Raw genomic sequence first — 14,987 nt, 5'->3', positions numbered from 1 at the left:
CAAAGGTGGTCTGACACCAGAGGCAGTATTCTTCATTACTGCCCCATTTGTCACTTCTAATCTTGTTAATGAACCGGTGAACACCTCTGATAGCTGTTTGCTGATACATTGTGGTGGACTGAGGTAGTCTTGAGGTTTTATAATTGCATGCTACACCAACTTTTTCGTGGGGGTCGGTGAGTATGAGTGGAAGTCGTGGCTGTACTACTGAGGAATAGTTTCATAGCAACTGGCCTTTATCCTTTGTTCACTTTTTCATCCTTTAAAAAACTGAGCATATTTTATGAGCTAGAAATCGTGTTCTTACCCTGATGCAGATTTTATTCTAGGGGGGATATGTAAAAAGCAAAATATACAAGCCATCTATGACACATCAGATGGTGGCAAAACCCCTCTTACTGGGGTGTGGCTGGGGCAGTGACCATGAGGGAACCAGCATAGTATGGTGAGTAGAAAGAATATAGGCTTTGGATCAGGATTCTGGTTTAGAATCTTTCCCTGGCTCTTACCAGATGTGAAGTGAAGTAAGGTGCCTAACTTCTTGGAGCTTAATTCCTTCATTTATAAAATGAGGATCAACAATTTGTAGCAGACCAAGGAAGATTTAATGGACGTGGGTGGAATGTGTTTAGTACAATGTAGCAAGGAAATTGATAGAATTAATGGATTGAACATTCCTAGTTGCAGTATTCACCAGCAGGTTTCCTCTCCCACCCACCAATCACATAATGGCATATAATCTTGCTGAGGCTTGAATTGGACTAGGAGGCCATTGAAAAGATGGATAGAAGTAGCTCACTTAGTGGCTGAGTAAGCCTAGCCTGGAGCCCAATTGTTCATGATGTTGGCATTTTGTTCTGTACTCATCACAGTATATATTTTCATTATAAAATGTTTAAGGAGTACTTGGAAATTTGGGACTTTTTCATCCCCACTTTCAGTACTGTAGGACAATAGAATTCTGTCTGCCAGAATAATTTTTACTCTGCCTCAGGCACTTAAACCGTGGTGTTCACTGTTCATTGGGGCAAGTTTACTGGATCAGGAGTTTTTCATATAAAGTAACTTATGGAATGAATGCCTTATCTCAGAATTAAGGTAGCCTTACCAGCAAGGGATGGTAGTAACCAATGGCATTTTTATCTTGGTTGGGTACCTCATTGGGATTTGTATGCATTAGGATTTGGTTCGGTCAGTAATAGGCTCCAATTAAGAGTGATGTTTGCATAAGTTTATTTCTTCTTTTATTAAAGGAAATGGTGGGGGGTGTAGTGGTCTAGGGTTACAATGGCTGCTCCGCATTGGAAAGGACATCAGGCTCTATCTTACCCCATCTTTATGGGGCAACCTGAGTGGTCCACCAAACTCCTCAAATTCCAGCTAGTAGAAGAGGAGAGAGTTAAAAGTGTTGGATTTCAGCTACCTTTTAGGGTTTCCTGCAAGTCACACTGCTTTTGTCTCCTAGGCCCTAACTTGGAAATACCAAGTAAGACTATTACTTGTAGTCTTAGATAAGTGTATCCCAGTTACCTGGTTACAGAAAAGTGCAAGAAAAGTTACCTGGGTAGGTAACTACTAAGAGCAACACCTCCCACAGGATTTATAATGTAGGAGACATGGTCACAACTCCTTTGTTGTTCTGTTCTGAAGGGCAGTTGGAGAAGTTTGTTGGTTTGGAAACATGGAAGGTACTGATTATTTTGCCCCGATGGTTTTGTATAGATCTTTTTGATGGAGTGTTAAGGAGGGAAGATGAAAATAACACCTGTACTTGAATCTTTCCCTATTAATATCTTTTACTCTATCTCATGAGCAGGCATCAAAGCTATGCTTGTAGATTTCAGAGACCATCCGTGCCCTGGAGTAAGGCCTTTTAATTCCTTGAAAACCATTTGTCAGTATCTTTGAGGTATACGCACACACCATCACCCACCCTCCAACCCTGAAGGTCCCATACCTTCTAGTCCCCTGCCACTCTGCTGGGGCTGCTGTGATCAGCTTTACTTCCTGGGGTGTCACACAACCCCCACCACAAGTGTGAAGACTTGGGATGAGGGAGCATGGGTCAGGGCAGGCTTCGCACAGCAGTGCTTGCTGGGTTCCTGAGTTCCCGACTATCCTAAGTGGCTGGTGTCCTGCTAGTCACGATACTGACATAAGTCTTTAGTTGATTGTGACTTAGAATGAAAAGGCTAGAATCTAACTTGAACACACAAACACCTAAGAAACCTAAAACATCTCTGAACTTTGAAAATTAAGTGTTTTTCCTGTGGCAGGTATTATTCATAACTGATCCCTGCCAGCCAAGATTCACCAAATTTTAGCTTTCACTGTCAGTATTCAAAGTGTTTGTTTATAAGGCTAATCTCTTGGCTGTATTTAGATATTTGCAAGGATATTTATGTTCAAGTTTCTGCATTTTAGTTGCATATAAAAAGCTCTCTAAAAATTCCCATTGGATAATTTCCACACTAAAATTTTCTCTGTATTTGGGGCACCTGGGTGGCTCAGTGGGTTAAGCCTCGCCTTCCGCCCAGGTCATGATCTCGGGGTTCTGGGAGAGAGAGCCCTGCGTTGGACTCTCTGCTCAGCGGGGAGCCTGCTTCCCTTCCTCTCTCTCTGCCTACTTGTAATCTCTGTCTCTCAAATAAATAAATAAAATCTTAAAAAAAAAAATCAGTCTAAAATTTTCTCTGTATTTGAAAAATGTTATGCATTCATCGGTAAACATACTAGGGTAGAGACAGTATATGGGGAAAACAAAAATACAGGATAAATCATGATCAAGTTAACTGCCCCAAAGAATGTTAATTGTGTCCAACTGGATGAATCCATGCAATTAGAGGTTTCCTGCTTCTTAATCTGAACTGAAAGTTTCTTCCAATGACCTGGACAAAGACCTGTGGATAATATGTTAAGTCAGTGAACGTAAAGCTAGGAGAGTTCTGGGTCATTAGGTGAAGGAACTCGAATTCTACCAAAATATTAATCAACTGGAACAATAGACCAACTCCAGCAAGATGAAATGTGGCTTAATGAAACATATAAGAATGTTTTAGAAATTTTTGTTGATAAGGACGATGGGAGTCAGTTGATGTGACTGCCAAGAAGAGTTCATTTGTTTTTGGTGTGAATTAATAGTTCTTGGAATGTGGGAAGTGGCCCTCCCACTTGTCTGTGTTGGCCACCCTATCTTCAGAGACTCAGGACGGGTCTACCCAGCACATTTGACGAGGGATATCCCTATTGTAATGGGTTTCATTTGTATGTTACAGCTTTCAGTGTGCTTTTTTGTACTTAGATATAACTAAGTTTTACTTAACAGTTGAATGCCTAATTTATGAACAAATTAGAGAGTACCATTGGTATGTTGGGGAACTGGCAGAGTTCATCCTGGGAAGGAGAAGACTCACCAACAAGCCACCCCCTGTCTTCCAGGTTCTGAACTGCTTTGTGCAAGAAGGAAAATAATGTTTTGTCTTGGTGTTAGAACTCAGATTGTGGGCAAGTCATAGGGGCAACAGGTTTCAATTCTTGAAAATGAGTACAGGCTTTATTGTGAGGTAATGAAAGTGTGTCGGTTTTAATAGGCTCAAAGAAAGGCTGAGAGAGGACTTCATAGGGATTTTGTAAAGATTACTGCGTTGATTAGGATATTAAACAGGATTAGTCATATACTAAAATCAGTCTGAATATCAAAGATCTTATCAACCTTGAAATGTTTAAAAAAAAAAAAAAAGTGGGGCACTGTCAAGTTCACATCTTCTACTTGAAAGGAGACTTGAAAAGTCAGTTCATCTGTTGTCCAGTCTCCCTGCAGGATGATCAGATCTAACCTTCATGCAATGGATCATAATTGTTCTGAGTTAAAAGATTTGCAAAGTGACTATCATAGCTTATTTTAAATTGAAATGAAAATTTTCGTGAAGCCTGTGATTTAAAATTCTAAAATGAATATAGCAGAATAGGTTGGAAAATCTTTCACTTATTTTCCATCTGTCCAGTGCGCACAGCCATCCTTCTTCCATAGCTTGCCTCTGCATATGGAAACAAATTCACATACGTGTTCTGTTTTGCCCCTTTTCTATGGGAGTGGTGGCTTATTTTTACCCAGTGTTCTATAACTAACTTCCCTCCCCATAGGTATTTTGAAGATGCTTTCATATCCATACATAAGGGAACCTGTTTGTTCTTTTTATGGAGCTAATAGTATTGCCAGTATTTGAATGTAGCATTTATTAGCCCTCTATCTATGAAAATTTGGGCTGTTAGCTTTTTTTTTTTTCCTTTTTTTCTGCCACTGAGCTTAGGACTGGGAGATGACTAGCTGCTACTGTGCTAGGAGCTAAAATTGGCCAAAATTTCCTGCAGTTTACATTTAAACCTTTACTTGTAAGTTGCAAGCCTTCAGTACACTCCAGAATTCCAAAATATTTACATTAGGCAGAAACTGCCAATGCAGTTGTAGTCTAGGTACGAGAGAGATTTCTGGTGCTCTCTACTCCATCATCTTCCCAGAATCCTTCCTCTGTTATGCAGATTTAATTTGCATTTTACTTACTATGAATGAAGTTAGGCATGCTATCCTAGCTTAAATATATCCACTTTGTCCGTTTTTCTATTGACTTATTGGTCAGATACCTAATAGTTTCTGGGATCTATGTTTGGAAATTAGCTCTTAAAGATGGAAGTTAGACACCTATGTTTTTTCCTCATTGGTCTTTTTCTAATGATTTTGCCTATGATATTTCTTCCATGAACGATTTTTTTTTTAATGTTTAAATTTATGACTCGGAGATTTGGGTTCAGTTAGAAAGGTGTTTCACATACTAGCGTTAAAAGGAGAACTTTTATGTTTATCATGTACCTTTATGGTTTCATCTTTATCGTTCCAGTGAATTAAAAACTTTTAATGTAACAGTATGTGTCATACTGTTAATGTCATACTGTTTAATGTAACACATGTTGTCATGTGTCATACAATTTAATTTTTTTCTGCTTGGTTACCCAGTTACTTTAACACCATTGATTAAATAGGCCATCTTTTACTACTGACTTGAGGTGCTATAAAGATATTTACTAGTACGTTTCTGAGTGCATTTGGATCTAATTCTTGGATCTATTCCATTAGTCTCTCTGTTGATGTATAATATGGTTTATTTTCATAATGCAAATAGAATTCAGGGAACTCTGCATTCTAAATGGCTATCCCTGTAGCTAGATTTAAAATTTAATGTTTTCCCTCCCAATCTTCTGTGGAAATACAGACGTCTCTCCTTTAAAAGTACTTACTGATTGACTTCTATCACTATAATATTGGCTGACATTTTAGGTCTTAAATGTAACTGCAGTAATTGTTCATAAAAGTATTGAAGTCTGGCACATTTGTGAACTATACTAACATTGTTGGCGTTTCCAAGAAAATGGTTTGCGCAGATCTTCTTTCCTTGATTGGCATTCATGAATTTCCCGTGCCATAATCCTCAAAAAGTAACTCATTGGTGAAACAAACACTGTAAAGAACAGAATGCATCTGATGAAAGAAAATGGAAGTTTTCAGGTTTTGAAAGCTATTTATATTTTTTGTTTTAATCAAATGACAGAGATGGGGCAAAGGCTCAGTAAGATCCCCTCCAATCCATTATTTCTACATTTTTCCACGTCCATTATGTTACCTGGACACGTGGTTTGCAAATTGAAGCCCTTCCTAGCAGCTCCTGGGCTTGGCAGCTAAACCGTTCTCAGCTGTCTTGCTCTCAGCCACTGCTGTCCTGTTTCCATCTGGTCCTTTCTGCTTAGCTGAAGTTGGGGACTTAATTGACCTTGCCAGTACACACACACACGAGGTTCCTGCTTCGATGCTCTCCGTATCCACAGAAGCAGAAAGTGTACTATAACGGTGATGGCTCTGCTCTTGAGCTTGGTTTAGCTTCCCAAAAATGAAGGCAATGACCTTACACAGAGTGGTCTTTTCCCTTCACTGTGCAGGGGAAGAGGTTTCTTACTCTGGGGTACAGTAGAGCAGTTCTCTACTGGTCTGTTACTACCAGCAACAGTTTCTCTTACAAACAAAAAAAAGGGGGGGCTCTTTTTTTTTTTTTTTTTTTTTTGAAAGCTCTTGTCTCTCCTATTTGAATGGCATTTTAATAAGTCTTCTGAACAGATTTAAATGGAGGTCACATCAGCCTTCATTTTGAAGCCAAATCCTACCAGTTCATCTTCCTTCTGGATCTTTTCACCATTTTCTCCCCAGCATATTTCCAAATGCTTCACATTTCTCTCTGTAGAATCCAGAACTGGACTGAGTTCTTCAGTAGTGGGAGGACAATCAAATTAAATGGAAAGATCACTCCTTCCCTGTTCCTTATGGTATCTTGGGATTGTGTTGTTTTATCGGCAACACTGTGCTCTCACAGTTGAGCATTTTAAACTGGTGCCCGACCTCCTGTGGCCCACCTCTGCTGAAGTCTGCGCCCATGGTCAGGGCTGACTTCAGGGACAGTTGCAAGGGCTCCATGCTTAGAAGGACCTATGCTTGGTGTAAGGCTCTGTTCCTACCATCTCAAATTCTTAATTTTTTTAACATGGGGCTCCTCATTCTCACATTGCACCAAGCCCTACAGATTAAGTAGCCAACACTGCTTGTTGCTGGTGACCAGAGGACATGGTTGGTAACTCACGATTCATGTCCCACCCACCTTCAGTAATAGTGATGGCTCTCAGATCTAGGGTGAGGAAATCTGGTTGTGCACTCGAACTCCCCTCCCCTCTTGTACAGCTCTTCCTTTGGTGTGCTTAAATATTCCTTCCCTGTCTGCCTGTGGCCTCTCTGTTCTCAGGATTTGTCTCATCAGTTCTCTGCCTCACCTCGAGCATTGAGGAATGCGCATGGAACCCAGACTTTGGGTTCAAAAGGTGTTCTTTCCAGAGGATTCTTTCTCAGGGCCCTCTGTGCTCTTTCTTCCTATTTTCCTTCATCTAAGGCAGCTGTTGTTCACTCATCTCCCAGGATATTTGTCCTTTTGGCTCTTCTGTTCAGGACAGTTGGCGACTTTGCACAACAGTTCATTCCTCTTCCGAATTTTAGATGTTTACCTGCTTCTATAAAGAGACTGGGGCAGTAAACACAGGAACTCCCATCTGTAGAAATTTATATTGCCTTGCAATATTAGGATTCCAGAGTATAAGAAGTGAATTGGAAACCTTTTAAAATTGAGCCATAGTACAAGTAGCTTTTTAGCTTTTTTTTTTCTTTACCATAAATCTGGTTCTAGGTGTTAAGTGAGCTTTAAGCAATCATAATCTTTAAGAATCATGGCATTTCTCTGATTTGTTAATGTTTTGGCTAATTCCCTTTTTTTTCTTACAGCTTAACAAGCAACAATTGCAGTTACTGAAAGAAAGGTTCCAGGCCTTCCTCAACGGAGAGACCCAAATCGTGGCCGATGAAGCATTTTGCAATGCAGTTCGGAGTTACTATGAGGTAAGTTTAAAGAGTTTTGTTTTTGACATTATGATGCTTTTAAAACGTTTTTTTAAAAGTGTCTTTCCCATTTTAAGGAACTCACTAGTATGATAGGAAGGCAATGAGTTTGCAGCCTTCCTGAAAGCATTGTCAGTTTTATTTTGCAATTTAAAAACTCTAATTCCACGACCTGGTTTCCAGAGATAAACAGAATGGGAAGTTATTGACATTTTTTGAGGAGAAGTAAAGTGTTCAGAAAAAAATCTTCTGGCAGTGATGGATACAGCTGAGTATAGCTGTCGTTGGGTCAACGTGTCTGAATTATCCTTCTTAATCAGGATTTCAATAGTAAATTGCTATCTTGTGCCATTTTGTTCTGCAAGGCTTGTAATTAAGACGAGTGCTAATTTCAGTAGGATAAACTGAATTCTCTTTTCTTCCTGGAGGAACACTATCAATACCACCTTGCTGTTTGCTGTGGTTTTAGTTTGTGATTCGTCAGGAATTCCCCATAGATTCTCTATGAGCACCAGTGTCCACACGTGGTCATTCACTGCTTCAGTGAGTTGCCAGTGGGTGTTAAATGTCGAAAATTACCTTTTTATCCTAAGTGTCTCAGAGCCATGGGGGGAATGCATTCCTTTGTATAGGGTGGACAGTCTAAATCTTTACCTGTAGAACCAGAACAGGCAAACCTATTCGACTCATAAAAAGAAAATGTGGAGAATGCTGTAGGTCAGATATTCCCTGACACAGGGAATATCTTTGCATGGAGAATAACTGGATATACAGATAATTGGTTGGATTTGTAACTGATTGATGATATGCCTTAGAAGTTACTTCGTGCAACCCAAGAGGGCTTTACATTACGCCAAGAGTTGGCCCGTTGAATTGTATGAAAGCAGAGAAGTCTTGCTTACCAGTTATGTGAATGGCATGAGTCTCACGACAGAAGTGATGCTGTCTAACCGGATCCTGACTCGAAATCCCTGAAGTATAGGACCTTAAACATTTTATTTATTTATTTGAGAGACTGAGATCACAAGTAGGCAGAGAAGCAGGCAGAGAGAGAAGAGGAAGCAGGCTCCCTGCTGAGCAGAGAGCCGCATGCAGGGCCCAATTGCAGGACCCTGGTATCAGGACCTGAGCCGTAGGCAGAGGCTTTAACCCACTGAGCCACAGGCGCCCCTTAAAGATTCTTAAGTATAGGACATTTCATTTCATCTTTAGTCAGTCTTCCAAGGTGAAATCTTGCCTTGAATCTTACAAGATGAAATATGAGGGCCTATCCTAGTGTCATGTAATGAAAGAAAAGCTCAATGTCTGTGTTCAGGAAGAAGGAAATAGGGTTGAGGAAAGTAATTTGTGTAAAAAAAAAAAAAAAAAAAAAGATGTAATTTAAAAAATTAAACAGCTCATTTTTGGCTCGGGTAAATGTATTAGGGACCCTGGGCATGTTTCAGTTAGGAAGACTGAAACTGGGTGAGGGGAACGTGTGGGAGTTTGCAGTAATATATCTGCCAGTAATATATCTGTCTAAATATAAAATTATTCCAAAATATATTCCAAACTATTTTTTAATATGCTTATTAAATGACTTAATGTAGGGCACTTGGGTGGTTCAGTTAGTTAAGTTTCCAACTCTGGATTTTTGGCTCAGGTCATGATCTCACGGTCACAAGATCAAGCCCTGCATCAGGCTCCACACTGGGCACTGGAGCCTACTTAAGATTCTCTCCCTCTCGTCTACGGGCATACCGCCCTGAATGCGCCCGATCTCGTCTGATCTCTAAAGCTAAGCAGGGTCGGGCCTGGTTAGTACTTGGATGGAAGATTCTCTCCCTCTCTTCACCCTCTAACCCCTGCTCTGGCTTGCTCACTCCTCTCTTAAAAGAACAAAACAAACAAAACAAAATCATTAAACACATAATGTGACATGGCCATATGTTCGCAAAAGGCACACTTAATCCATGTGGATGAAAAGATTCTAACTTTAATTAGAAGAAAGAGCATCTCCACTGTATTCTACATGAGGATTGTGTTCTCTTCTGGGGGCCATATATAAAAATGTGGACAGGGGCACCTGGGTGGTTCAGTGGGTTAAAACCTCTGCCTTCAGCTCAGGTCATAATCCCAGGGTCCTGGGATCGAGCCCCACATCGGGCTTTCTGCTCGGAAGAGAGCCTGTTTCCCCTCCTTCTCTCTCTGCCTGCTTGTGATCTCTGTCAAATAAATAAATAAAAATCTTTAAAAAAAAGACAAACTCAGGGTTAATCTGGTTTGAAACATATCATATATAGGTTATTTGAAGGAATAGATGTTTAATCTGGAGATGGATTAAGTTGTGTTTTTGGAAACTACAATAAAAACTAGGAATAAGATGGCCACTAAAGTGGGACGTTTGCAATCCACCATCAGAGTTTTGTTGCACTGTCCAAATGCAGAATTGGTTGGTGAGGGCAGCGTCCCTGGAGGCCAGATTCTGGCTTCACTTCACGATCAGTTGGAAAGCCTATTGCCCCAACAGGTCCTGAAACTCTCTCCTGGACTTAGTGAATCAGAAATTCAGAATCTGTACTTATCAAAGCTCCTCAGATTGTTGTACAATTGGTAGGTTTCTCACCAGTGGAATTAGAGGATTATGGGTTGGGATTGTTACAGAAAGAGTTGTAAGAACTAAAGAGGTGGTTGGACTGGGTGATCTAGTCTTTCTGGCCAGTGTTTATTTCTGAGACTATGTCTACCTTGTCTTTGTGGTACCCTCAAAGCAGTATTAAGATTAGTAATATCAATAATGTGTTTATGGGGTTATACTTCTAGTTGAATTTGGAAGTTACTTTCTAGGTGGTACACAGTTGGTACTTAAACTCTTGAATAAGGACATTTTTTTTTGATAAATATGGTATTTATTTATTTATTTTTTTGCATCTCGATTTTCTTCCTTATAAGACTTTTCCCTTTATATTAGGATTACAGTTTTGTATACTTCGCTATGACTAACAGTGCTGGTAGTCTCTCTCAACAGCCTAATAAAAGTACCCAAGTTTTTTTCTCCAGCATCTCCGGGTAAAGAGTTCAAGTATTACTCGCAAATTATAGAGACAGAAACTAATGTTCACAGATGTTAAATGACTTGTCTGCTTCTATATATTGAGGAAGCATCTGAGTTAAATATGAGTGTACATTTCAGACTCATTCTCATGGAGCTGTTTCACAGTTGCCTTTTTGAATACACCTGTGTCAGGTAGTATGTGCCAAGCATGCTGAAAAAGATTTCATTCTTTAGAATAAACCCTTTAAACAGATTTGTCTATTTCATCTCTAAAACAAGAGTACTAAAATCTGTACAGTTAATTAATAGAGCTAAAATTTCTCTTTCCACTAAAGCTTCTGAAAAGTAGATTCTTGGGTTCCACCCAAGGCTTACTGAGTCACAATTCCTGAGGATAGAGCATCTGAATTTTGAAGTTGGATCTGGATGACTTCGACTCACTCTATTTTGAGAAACACGTTGAACTAGATCTTACAACTGCTGGCAGAGGTGTTCTCCCAAGGAGCTGTTTTTGTCCTGGCGGTTATTGTATCCCTGGTGTGTAGCACAATAATGCATTCAGCAGATATTTGTTGACTAAGTGATTGAGGCCTGTTGCACTTATTTCTCTATGTGGAAATTGTTTACTTGGTTGTTTATTTTCCCCCACAACTCTTTTTCTAAAGGTATTGTTTGTAAATGTATGGTATTTGTTTTGATCGTGACTGTTCTCATTCATGGTTTGTTTCTTCAAAGGGTGAAACATTTCAGAAGCATGGTTGAGCTTTTGTGTTCTCTCTAACTTAGTAGCCTATGGTTCTGTGATCTTTTTTGGCTTCTTACATCCTTTGAGGTCTATTTTTTTCAGGGATATTTTGTTTGCTTTTATACAACTGTTTTCAACTACTACTAATCTTATCAGTAGTAGTTTTCTCTTTTATTAGGTTTTGTAGCCTTTAGCTGTGATGGCCATTTCTAACTGTAATGGTAGACCTGAAAAATCCTGGTAAGTGTGTATTACTGACACAACAATACATATTCATATTCTCAAGTTCTCCCAAAGTCTGTAGACTACTGATTTTTTGTTTGTTTTTTAGTTTCATAAATGCCGTTTAGTGATTTTATGATGTCTTTTCCAGCTTGGTTGAATGTCTAGTTTCTAAAGACAATAAAGAGTTACTGGTGTGTATTTTATTGGTTATAACTTCGGATTACCTCTTGGTTCCTTTACACTTGGGATCTTAATTATAACACTTAAAATACAGTTTTCCTCCATGTTATTTGACCTAAAGCATTTCTTCAAGGTGCATTCATTAAGAGATCATCTTTCAAGTAGATCATGAGAGGATTAGATTTTGGGATTATGTGGTGCCCTCTTAGGGGTGCATTCATGTGTCTTTGTTTTAATATTTATCATGAATACTATGCAGAATGCTCTATGTGTGGTGAAGGTAATGATTTTTTTTGACAACATAATTTTTATCACATGCATTTTGGTAAGATATCTAAAGTTTGGCTATAATATCAGCCTGTGGTGTACTAAACATAAGTCTGTTTTTGGTGAAATATCACCAGTCTTTGTTCCCATAAAGTTAAGAATAATAGGAAAAAAAAAATGTACCCAAGCATGTAAATCACCTAACAAGGCAACCACAGTGGTACTGAGGGACCAGAACAGGAAAAGAAGAAAGGGCAGGTAGTACACATAGCTACTTAATAAAAGTTAACAGTAATAATCTTGGTTATTTTATGGTTGCTAATGGTTGGTTGTTAGATTCTGCTGCACTTTCTTTTTTAATTGAAATATTTTTCCTTCCAAGTGTGTGTGTGTGTGTGTGTGTGTGTGTGTGTGTGTGTGTGTGTATGTGTGTTTTATCCCCTATAAATAACTTGCTATTGGGAGGAAAGCATAAAGTGGACATTAATTTTACAAGTTTTCAATATAGGAAACTTGAGCTGATTCTGGAAATGGGGAAACGTAGGTCTTACTGCAACCTACTACTCTCTAACTTGTTCTTGCCATCAGGTACCGGCTCATTCCACAAAAATCAAGTGGGCTTCATCCAAATATAAACAATGACAGTGTGATTTATAACGGACATGTAGGAAAGTAAATGGCCTTTCTCAGAGATTTCCAAAAGAATATACAATTGCTTAATAGTAGCTTTCAGCATAACAAAGTTAAAAGTTTTTTCGCTGCTGGTAGTGGTGGTGGGTTGGCTTTGTTCACAATTTCTGAGAAAGGGTGTGATTTTCTTATTCCACTGGTTTATATTCTGGTTTTGAAGAACAGATGAGGATTATAGGGGTGTTTAGCATTTTAAAAGCTGCCAAAAGTATATTGTCATTAGTCACACCCCCACCATCACCATTTGCTATTCAGATTTTCTCGTGCTAATAAGACAGAATGAGTCTTAAGACTAAATTAAATTGAAATTAAAAATGTTTTCAGTGTTTCTCAAATTTTCATATAAAATGAAAAATTGAGAGGCGCCTGGGTGGCTCGGTGGATTGGGCCGCTGCCTTCGGCTCAGGTCATGATCTCAGTGTCCTGGGATCGAGCCCCGCATCGGGCTCTTTGCTCAGCGGGAGCCTGCTTCTCTCTCTCTCTCTCTCTCTCTCTCTGCCTGACTCTCCGCCTGCCTACTTGTGATTTCTCTCTCTGTCAAATAAATAAATAAAATCTTTAAAAAAAAATGAAAAATTGAATCCTAAAATATTTCAAACTCTTATTTAGGCCCTTTTATTACATACTTAAAATACATTTTTAAATTCTGGGATTCAGAAGGTTTCTACCTTATTAAAGAACAGTTTTAAAGAGAATTAACACATACTTATGTTACGGAATTAATAAGGAGGAAAACTTGCTATCCTAAAGCTGGTGCTAAAAAACAGTATTAAAACATAAAATAAATCCCAACTATTTGGTTCACTTGTTCCTGCTTTTGGGAAGTTATAGCACTATATATTGGTCATTCTTATTTCTTTATGAATGAGCTGTCCATTTTTCCATTTGAATATTCTTCTTTTAAACATTGATTTATAGGGGCACCTGGGTGGCTCCGTTGGTTAAGCATCCGACTCTTGGTTTCAGCTCAGGTCATGATCCCAGGGTCATGATATCCAGCCTTGCATGAGGCTCTTTGCTCAGTGGGGAGTCTGCTTGGGATTCTCTCCCTACACTGGCTTAATCTCTTGGTCTCTCTCAAATATCTTAAAAAAAAAAATACACTAATTTATAAGTGTTCGTTATAGACCAAGAGACTTTGTTATGCTGTGGTTACTTTTTTTTTTTTTTTTTAAAGATATTTATTTATTTATTTATTTATTTATTTATTTATTTATTTGATAGAGATCACAAGTAGACAGAGAGGCAGGCAGAGAGAGAGGGGGAAGCAGACTCACTGCTGAGCAGAGAGCCTGATGTGGGGCTCGATCCCAGGAACCTGAGATCATGACCTGAGCTGAAGGCAGAGGCTTAAACCACTGAGCCACCCAGGCGCCCCTGTGGTTACTTCTTTTGCACATTTCCTTACCCACAATGCAGCATTTCCTATTCTGGTGGAATGAAAGACGCATTCACATCCCAAATAGGACTGCATCCATTTGTCTGCTTTGGATGTTCTTGTTAACGAACGATTTGTGAGTACGCTTTCCTCCCATGTTTCCACCCTTCCAGCTACCACCCTTCTTGAATTAGGAGCTCTGGGATGAGATAACTAATGGTTGGTATAATTCATGTCATAGCTGTGGACCTGTTTCTTCATCTGCTGAAGGGGGAAGAAGATCTCAAACTGTCTCTAATTGCATGAGTTTCTGAGAGGTAGTTTGTGTCTTGGCACTTTTCCCTTCTTTGTCTTGTGTACTCTCACATCTTGAAGATGAAAAGAACAAAGCGTGGCTGGAAATTGGGATATCCGTTCCAGCTTCCTAGGACCAGCAATCACTTTGGTATCCTTCCTTTTACCTACTGTCTTTCCCTGACATTATAAAAATAAGTGCAGGGGTGCCTGACTGGCTCAGTCAGTAGTCAGTGGTCAATCAATACTACTCAGTAACCATGAATAGTAATCTCATGGTTATGAGTTCAAGCCCCAGATTGGGTGTAGAGCTTACTTAAAAGAGCTCACCTCAAGGGTCACCTACTGTGCTGGTCCAGGTGACAGTGACATACGGTATAGAATGAGAGCCTTGGAAACCGAGATCAATGGGATGACTGGCATATATTTGGAGGATAGAGATTAGTCTCTGACCTTGATCTCTGTCCCCTGCTACCTTGTTTTAACCTTAATAAAATTGTCAGTTAATTTAAAAAAGTGCAGTTGTTTGGTTTGTGAAAACTGAGAACCTTTTAATGCATTTTTGTTTTTGCTTTATGTAGTCATTCTTTTAGAATTAATAGGCACTACTTGAATGTTATTTTGTCTTGTGTGTGCCAGCTTGAGGGAGAGAGGCTGAGCAGGTCTGCATTTAAATATTTTGATGAAAATT

The 14,987-nt window shown here is 39.2% G+C and overlaps 1 protein-coding gene across 21 annotated transcripts in view; it reads left to right on the top strand.

Moving 5' to 3' along the window:
* Positions 1-14,987, top strand: part of CADPS2 (calcium dependent secretion activator 2) — a 533,537-nt gene that overhangs the window by 119,665 nt on the left and 398,885 nt on the right. For all 21 annotated transcript variants that reach the window (XM_059171710.1, XM_059171704.1, XM_059171699.1 and 18 more), the window contains exon 2: positions 7,370-7,483. In XM_059171710.1, coding sequence (XP_059027693.1) covers positions 7,370-7,483 — 114 coding nt within the window. The remainder of the gene's footprint in view (positions 1-7,369; positions 7,484-14,987) is intronic.

The sequence above is a fragment of the Mustela lutreola genome, chromosome 4 (genome assembly GCF_030435805.1).
Source record: "Mustela lutreola isolate mMusLut2 chromosome 4, mMusLut2.pri, whole genome shotgun sequence".
NCBI classification, from domain to species: Eukaryota; Metazoa; Chordata; class Mammalia; order Carnivora; family Mustelidae; genus Mustela; species Mustela lutreola.
Note: the sequence above shows the minus strand (reverse complement) of the source record. Positions and strands in the feature narration are given on the sequence as shown.